The sequence below is a fragment of the Hordeum vulgare genome, chromosome 5H, assembly GCF_904849725.1.
Source record: "Hordeum vulgare subsp. vulgare chromosome 5H, MorexV3_pseudomolecules_assembly, whole genome shotgun sequence".
In the NCBI taxonomy this organism is placed as follows: Eukaryota; Viridiplantae; Streptophyta; class Magnoliopsida; order Poales; family Poaceae; genus Hordeum; species Hordeum vulgare.
This window is the reverse complement of record NC_058522.1, coordinates 481071249-481080280: the sequence shown is the minus strand read 5'-3', so window position 1 is coordinate 481080280 and position 9032 is coordinate 481071249. Positions and strand designations below refer to the sequence as shown.

General features: G+C 47.8%; 1 protein-coding gene across 1 annotated transcript; it reads left to right on the top strand.

The window, feature by feature from the left end:
- The first annotated feature begins 4450 nt into the window (after positions 1–4450).
- On the top strand, positions 4451–8220 carry LOC123399509. The gene is made up of 4 exons (XM_045093914.1): positions 4451–4704; positions 4786–5885; positions 6837–7389; positions 7503–8220. Exons 1-4 carry the CDS (start codon positions 4533–4535, stop codon positions 7856–7858), a joined length of 2181 nt encoding a protein of 726 aa, XP_044949849.1. The 5' UTR covers positions 4451–4532; the 3' UTR covers positions 7859–8220.
- Positions 8221–9032: the final 812 nt, after the last annotated feature.

The window sequence follows — 9032 nt, the reverse complement described above, 5'->3', positions numbered from 1 at the left end:
GACTAGCTCGTTGATCAAAGATGGTCAAGGTTTCCTGACCATAGACAAGTGTTGTCACTTGATAACGGGATCACATCATTAGGAGAATCATGAGATGGACAAGACCCAAACTATGAACGTAGCATATTGATCGTGTCGTTTTATTGTTATTGTTTTCTGCGTGTCAAGTATTTGTTCCTGTGACCATGAGATCATATAACTCACTGGCATCAGAGGAATACCTTGTGTGCATCAAACGTCACAACGTAAACTGGGTGACTACAAAGGTGTTCTACAGGTATCTCCGAAGGTGTCCGTTGAGTTAGTATGGATCAAGACTGGGATTTGTCACTCCGTGTGACGGAGACTTATCTCGGGGCCCACTCGGTAATACAACATCACACATAAGCCTTGCAAGCAATGTGACTAAGTGTAAGTCACGGGATCTTGTATTACGGAACGAGTAAAGAGACTTGCCAGTAACGAGATTGAAATAAGTATGCGGATACCGACGATCGAATCTCGGACAAGTAACATACCGAAGGACAAAGGGAATGACATACGGGATTATATGAATCCTTGACACCGAGGTTCAACCGATAAGATCTTCAGAGAATATGTAGGATCCAATATGGGCATCCAGTTCCCACTATTGGATATTGACCGAGGAGTGCCTCGGGTCATGTCTACATAGTTCTCGAACCCGCATGGTCTGCACACTTAAGGTTCGATGATGTTGTAGTGTAGTTGAGTTATATGTGTGGTTACCGGATGTTGTTCGGAGTCCTGGATGAGATCATGGACGTCACGAGGGTTTCCGGAATGGTTCGGAAACGAAGATTGATATATGGGATGGTTTCATTTGGTTACCGAAAAGTTTTCGGGCATTACCGGCATTGTACCGGGAGTGACGAATGGGTTCTGGAAGTTCACCGGGAGGGGGGCAACCCACCCGGGGGAAGCCCAATGGCCTTAGGGGTGGAGCACCAGCCCTTAGTGTGGTGGTGGGACAGCCCAAGAGGGCCTTGGCGCCAAGAGAAGAAAACCAAAGAGAAAGAAAAAAATGGGAGGTGGGAAGGAAGAGAAGGACTCCACTTTCCAATCCTAATTGGAGTAGGTTTTCTCCTCTCCTCCTGGACGGCGCATCCTTGAGCGCTTGGCCCTCAAGGCAAGCCTCCTCCCCCTCCCTCCTATATATAGTGGTGATGTAGGGCTAATTTGAGACAACTTTTGCCACGTGCAACTCAGATCTAGACACCATAGTTCTTCCTCTAGATCTGATTTTTACGGAGCTCGGGCGGAGCCCTGCACGAGTAGATCATCACCACCACCGGAGCACTGTCACGCTGCCGGAGAACTCATCTACTTCTCCGTCTTGCTTGCTGGATCAAGAAGGCTGAGATCATCGTCGAGATGTACGTGTGTTGAACGCGGAGGTGCCGTCCATTCAGCACTAGATCGGAACGGATCGTGAGACGGATCGCGGGACGGTTCGTGGGGCGGATCGAGGGACGTGAGGACATTCCACTACATCAACCGTGTTTCTTAACGCTTCCTGCTGTGCGATCTACAAGGGTACGTAGATCCAAATCTCCTCTCGTAGATGGACATCACCATGATAGGTCTTCGCGTGCGTAGGAAATTTTTTGTTTCCCATGCAACGTTCCCCAACAACATCCAATATATCACATCACGTAATTGGCCATATCATATCACAAGCATACCCTGCAAAAACAAGTTAGACTTCCTCTAATTTGTTGTTGCATGTGTTTTACGTGGCTGTTATGGGTATCTAGTATGATCGCATCTTACTTACGCAAAAACCACAACGGAGATGTGCAAATTGCTATTTAACCTCTCTCCAAGGACCGCCTCGTCAAAACCAATTCAACTAAAGTTGAAGAAACGGATACCCGCCAGTCATCTTTATGGAACGAGTTGCATGTCAGTCGGTGAAACCAGTCTCTCGTAAGCGTACGAGTAATGTCGGTCCGGGCCGCTTCAATCCAACAATACCGCCGAATCGAGAAAAGACTAAGGAGGGCAGCAAATCGAACATCAACATCCACAAAACCCTTTGTGTTCTACTCGAGATAACATCTACGCATGAACCTAGCTCATGATGCCACTGTTGGGGAACGATGCATGGGAAACAAAAAAATTCCTACGCACACGAAGACCTATCATGGTGATGTCCATCTACGAGAGGAGATTAGATCTACGTACCCTTGTAGATCGCTAAGCGGGAAGCATTAAGAAACGCGGTTGATGTAGTGGTATAGCTTCATGATTCAAATCATCATCGTCCCACGATCTGTTTCGATCTAGCGCCGAACGGACAGCACCTCCGCGTTCAGCACACGTACAACTCGATGACGATCTCGGCCTTCTTGATCCAGCAAGAGAGACGGAGAAGTAGATGAGTTCCCCGGCAGCGTGACGGCGCTCCGGTGGTGGTGATGATCTACTCCTGCACGGCTTCGCCCGAACTCCGCAGAAATCCGATCTAGAGGTAAAACTACGTGGTATAGGTTTGAGTTGCACGTGGGAAAGTTGTGTCTCAAAACCCCTAAAACCACCAGTATATATAGGAGGAGGGGAGGGGCTATCCTTGGGGCTCAAGGAGCCCCTTGGTGCGCCGGCTGAAGGGAGAGGAGGACTCCTACTCCAATTTGGTTTCGGAAGGAGGAGTCCTCCTCTTCCTTCCCACCTCCCTATTTCCTTCCTTTTTTTCTTTCCTTTGTTTTTTTTCTTTTGTGGCGCCATGGCCCTATTGGGATGGCCTCACCAGCCCGCTAAGGGCTGGTGCGCCACCCTTGGGTCACTGGGCTCACTCCCGGGTGGGCGGGCCCCTCCTGGTGAATACTCGGAACCCATTCGTCACTCCCGGTACACTCCCGGAAATGCCCAAAACTTTCCGGTGACCAAATGAAACCATCCTAATGATGTGATCCAGTTATCAAGTGACAACACTTTGCATATAGTCAGAAAACCTTGACTATCCTTCATCAACTGGCTAGCCAACTAGAGGCTTGCTAGGGACGTTGTTTTGTCTATGTATCCACACATGTATCTATGTTTTCATTCAATACAATTATAGCATGGATAATAAACGATTATCTTGAAACAATAAATATAATAATAAATATTTTATCATTGCCTCTAGGGCATATTTCCAACAAAAGGTTAGGTCTTAATTTGTCAAGTAGTCTATTCAACCCCCTTTAGACATCCCTTCTTGTGATCCCTCGCCGTGTCGTCACGCGAGGCCGTCGGGTGAGAGTAGAGGTCGAGTAGTCGCGTCGGTCTCGGAGTAGAGGCACGGTGTCAACGGGGTCGCGTCGGTGTGTGAGTAGAGGCGCGGGGTCAACGGGATCGCCTCGGCGTCGGAGTATAGGCGTGGGGTCGACGGGGTCGCGTCGCTGTCGAAGTAGCGGCGCGGGGTCGACGGCGGCGACGTGCAACACAAATCAATCTTAGATCAGAAAACTAAAAAGGAAATGCCGATCAAGGCGACCCACGAAAGAGGGAAAAGTCAGATGAAATGATCGGGAAAAAGACTATTTAGGGCAACTATTCAACATGACCGACGGACTGCCCAAGGTACGGGTTATGTGGCCCCCCGATGATGGTTATGGAGGCCGACCGCCCCAGGAGCGTCGCGGAGCGAAAGGGCGGGTAGGATTGAATCGGTTAGGCTGATACCATATTGAAAAGGACTAAAGAGATTTTATGAAATTGTTTGTTGTATTACTTGAGCTTCATGAACGTATATATATAAACACATGATCATCTTAGAGTATAAGCTAAGACATGAACAAATCCTATCCTATACTTTCTAATGATCATTATACTCAAACCCTCTTCACGCTTGCCCCTTTTTTTATATAAAAGGGCATGAGTTGTGTGAATGCTCTTTTCTTGGACCAGCCAAACAAACACCTTAGTCCTCAAAGGAAGCTTCACATCTCAAACACTTTAATCCTGAAACGATTGTGTCCATCTCGGCTTGATCTACTAACTTGATTTGGTCACCCCTATGCAACAAGGTCAAGATACAGTGGAGTACTTTGCTAAAAGAGAAATGATATTAGCCAAGTGTTGACATGTTTGGAATTGGAGCTAGGATTGTTGGGTCGCTTAGTTAGGAGTAGACTATCATATACAGTCAATAAACCTTGAGCCTTACCCGCAAAAAAGAAAACACTTAAGCCTATCTTCCTCGCTCATGACGCGTGCCCGCTGATCATTCTCCATAAAATGCCTCACTCATTCACACGTTCTCTTCGGTGAAATTGCCTCATTCGTGCGTGGCTGCCTCACTGGCCAGTGGGGCCGAAACTCGGGCCTACCGCGCGAGGTTCAGCCTTTGGGCCCCGCGAAGCAAGCACGCGAAGCTGCCACGAAGGCTCGTAAACCGCAGCAGGGCCCGGCCTATTAACCCCAGCCGGAGCACCACCAAGTTGACCCGGCAAACTCTCTCTCCCCGCGAGCCGAAGTCCACCACCAACCCATCCCCCTCCCCCTCGACCGCCTCCGCTCCGGCCGCCGAGATGGAGACCCTGCCGCCGCCGCCGCCGCCGCGCTGGCCGCCGGGCTTCCGCTTCAGCCCCACCGACGAGGAGCTCGTCCTCTTTTTCCTCAAGCGCCGGATCGCCGCCGGCCGCCCCACCCCCTACATCGCCGACGTCGACGTCTACAGGTCCCACCCCTCCCACCTCCCCGGTACGTCCCCTCCGCTACTCCGCCTCCCCCGCCGTTCGATCTCCCTCCACCCCTCCTGACCTCGATTTCGCGGTGGAGCAGAGAGGTCGGCGCTGCGGACGGGGGACAAGCAGTGGTTCTTCTGCAGCCGGCTCGACCGCAAGTACCCCAACGGCTCGCGCGCTAGCCGCACCACCGCCGACGGCTACTGGAAGGCCACGGGCAAGGACCGCTCCATCTGCAACGCCGGCCGCGCCGTCGGCAACAAGAAGACGCTCGTCTACCACCACGGCCGCGCCCCCCGCGGGGAGCGCACCGACTGGGTCATGCACGAGTACACCATCCTCGCCGACGCGCTCCCGCCGCCCGCCCGGGGCCGCGAGTCCTACGCGCTCTACAAGCTCTTCGAGAAGAGCGGGGTCGGCCCCAAGAACGGCGAGCAGTACGGCGCGCCCTTCCGGGAGGAGGACTGGCTGGACGACGACGACGACTGTGAGCTGCCCGCTGATCCCATCCCTATCGCCGTTAGTGTGCCTAGAGCCGTGACAGTGGACAACCAGATTGGGGATGTTCTGACAGTTGTCGACCAGATTGGGGATGTGACAGCGGACAAGCAGATTGGGGATGTGACAGTGGACAACCGGATTGGGGTTATGACAGTGGACGACCAGATTGGGGATCTTGAGGTGCTCCTGTTGCAAAATGGAGATGATCAGGGAAGCAGTGAACTGCAGTCGGATTTCTCAATACCTGTTTCTTCACAAGCTCTGCTTCAGCATGGAGGCCGGCCCAACGACGACGGTAACACATCTGAGGTTGCAGATGCTACAACCAGCAGCGGTGCTATGTTAGGGGTGGAGAACACATGCACTGAACTCCCTTTTGATGATCTTGAGGGGCTACTGATGGAAATATCGGATGATCAACGGGCCACTAAATCGTTTGAAGAATTCCCAGAATTCGCTCCCCAGCTGCAGCTTCAGCATGATGATCATGAGGCTTGGCCCAATGCCAACATGGAGGAGATTAGTGTTGCAGATTATACCACTGGTAGTGGCGTTGTGGATGCTTCAGGATGTGCTGGCACTGAGCTTCCCTATGAGGATGTTGAAGGGCTTCTGTTGCAACTAGAGAATGACCAGGGAAATGTCGAATCACTGGCAGATTTCTCCACACCAGTTCCTCATCACGAGTTCCATCAGGTTTGTTTTGTTCTCTACAGTCTATATTCTGTACAAATACTTTAAATGATTGAAAAATCTGGAATGCTCGATATGTTGCATACTTGTGTAACTGCTAGTTATTCTTCTGCATTTGCCATAATTGCTAACTACTTCTGCCTTCATCCTTACACAATTACAAAACATGAAAGACACAAAATGATTTCTTGAGTCTGCTCGGTATTTGAGAATATGCTACTCCCTCCATCCAGAATTACTTGTCTTAGATTTTTCTAGATACGGATGTATCTAGACATATTTTAGTATTAGATACATCCGTATCTAGATAAATCTTAGACAAGTAATTTGGGACGGAAGTAATATATCCCTAAAAGACATCAGAGGCAGAATTTGAATGATCATATAACACTATTAAATTTGTAGTAACATGCATATGCTGTTATATCAGTGTTCAAGAAAGCGTTTTTAAGTGACGCTTAAGCGTGGAGCAAACGCTTTGCTTTGGCCCTAAGCAGTAGATTAAGTGTTTTTAAAAATCTTTTGGCTGTTTTTGAACTACTTCTGCTTGGCTGCTTGTGCAATAATGGCAATATGCCATTTATCTTATTATTCGGATCTGTTTGGGAACTACAGATTCTGGCCACATGATCTCTATTAGGCTATGTCTATTTGAATTCAACTGCAGTTTAGTTGTTATTTTGCTTGCTGTGTGAACCTGATATGTATTTGCTATGGTGCGAACTGCATTTTTTATGCTATTTCAGTTAGCTATGTGCTATGTTTCCTATTTTTCTGTGCATATTATTCAAAAGCATTCAAATTCTGGCCAATTAAAAAAAAAAAACTTAAGCGCCCATTGCTCTAAGCTGTGGCCTTCCGCTCCGCTTATGCTTTCCGCTTTTTTTAACATTGTATTTGTATTATATATCTGTTGTCCAGTTTATAAATCTTAAGTTACATTGGCTTACATAGGTTGGCTCTGGAGATTTCCATGGATGTCACGGTGCTAAATTCAGCTCTGTAGATCCTTCTTCTTCAGTGCAAGAAAACAGAGATCTTGATCCACGATCAGAGCCCAGTAATCAAATTACACAGTCTGCTCTCCCCAACATGCCATTGAACTGGGAAACAGATTGCACTGAAGAAACAAGTGCGCTGCGATCTGTGTCAGGGTTGGCCAGTTATAACGATCAGGATGTTGACGAGGAGTTCCTTGAAATCAACGATTTCTTGGATTCAGAAGATTTAGGACAACAGAGTATGAATTGTACTACAACCGAGCACTTGATTTCTGCATCCAATGGGATGTTTGACAGTTTGGAGTTTGCCGACGCTTCCATGTTTCTACCTGGCTCATTTGACACAGCTGGAGTGGCGACCGAAAACCAGTTTGGTTATCTTGGTGATAGTGGATTCCAGAACGAGGGGTTCCAGTATACATCCGAATTGTGGACGCACAACCAGGTCGCTCTGAATGTGCGGAACCACATGAATCATAACCATGTCGTCTTCTCACATGCATCAGGTGATTAACGACTTCATTTTGTTTTGCAAGCTTTTCTTTGAATGATCACCTACAAATTCCCTCAGATATAACTTAAGTCAAATGTCTGAACCTGCTGCTTCTAAACATTTCAGGCACTGCCAGTTTCCACGCAGTGAATGAGCAGCCACGTTACCAGAATCCAGCAGATTCACAGTCATGGTTCAATTCAGCTGTATCAGCCCTGCTGGATGCGGTACCTGCCAATCCAGCTCTGGCGGCTGAAAACAATGTTCTCAACAGAACACTCCAACGCATTTCTAGCTTTAGATCAGAACAAGCTCCAAAGGAAGAAGCAAGCGCCCCAGTTATCCAGGTCAGAAGAAGGGGCGCAGGGCTGATCTCGTTCTCGCTACTGGTTTTGCTTGCTGCCATCCTGTGGACCTTTGCTGCTGGCACCGGGTACGCAATCAAGTTCTGCAGGGAGTTCTGGAAATCCTCCTCTACATGACAGGATGAGCGGCAAACCTTTCTCGACTTATCTTGGTGGATGATCGTCTCGTCGATATGACTCCTTTGTCCTCAGCTGTTAGACATTGTTTTGCTATCATTCCCATTGGAAAAAAGGCGAAGAGGTAGAAGCATTTCCAAAGAAGTGTGATTTGAGGCGTTAGTTTTCAGCTCATGCAGGAGGCTCGGAAAACCGAAAAAAGAATAAAAAAAAAGTAACTGATGGTAATTATATATAACTACCACTACTACTTAGCTATTGCCCGTTTGCCCTCGTGTGGGTATCAGACATCGTATAACGGATGTAATTAAACCACGAAGAGGGTTGTGACTTATGTGCATAGTATTGATATTTTAGAATTATGAGTTTGCTCAAAATTTCATGATGATGGGGGTGTTTGGTTGGGCTTCCAGCCAGCTTCCGACTTCGAAGCCAAAAGCTCCTATTTAGGGGCTTCCGGCTGCAGCTGTGGCTTTCGGCTCCGGCTGTGACAAGGCCGAAAGCCACAGCTGCAGCCCGAAGCCCCTAAATAGAAGCTTTTGGCTTAGAAGCCGGTAGACGGAAGCTGGCTGGAAGCCCAACCAAACACCCTCGATGTGTGCCCGGTTAGTGCTTACCTCTCGTTTGCCCCCCTGTTTGATGAAAAAGGATGGATGGGCCTTTGATACATATCTCTCATGTTGCTAGTGTAACATTTTACTGCATTGGCCTTCAATTAATTTGTTCAGCCATATTTCATTGTAATTAGACATGCAACCACAATGCTTTACTATGAGGACCCATATCCAGTCTTTTTTATACTTCCTCCGTTCCTAAATATAAGTCTTTTAAGAGGTTTTAATAAAGAACTATATAGGGATGAATATAGACATACTTTAGAGTATATGTTCACTCATTTTGCTTCGTATGTAACCTCTTAATGAAATCTCTATAAAGACTTATATTTAGGAAGGGAGGGAGTATATTGTTATTGTGAAACCAAGAACTGTTAACTTTTTATGAAAATGTAGCTGAAGCCTGAAAACTAAACAGATAAACAGATTAGCAGCCAGAAAATGCAGGGTTATGATGGTTAGAGAGGGAGACAAGATTAGAGGTAATTTGAAAGCTAAGCAGTGGTAATTAGGACACCAGTGGAAAAATAAGGGTGCCTCAATACGTTACCCATAATACG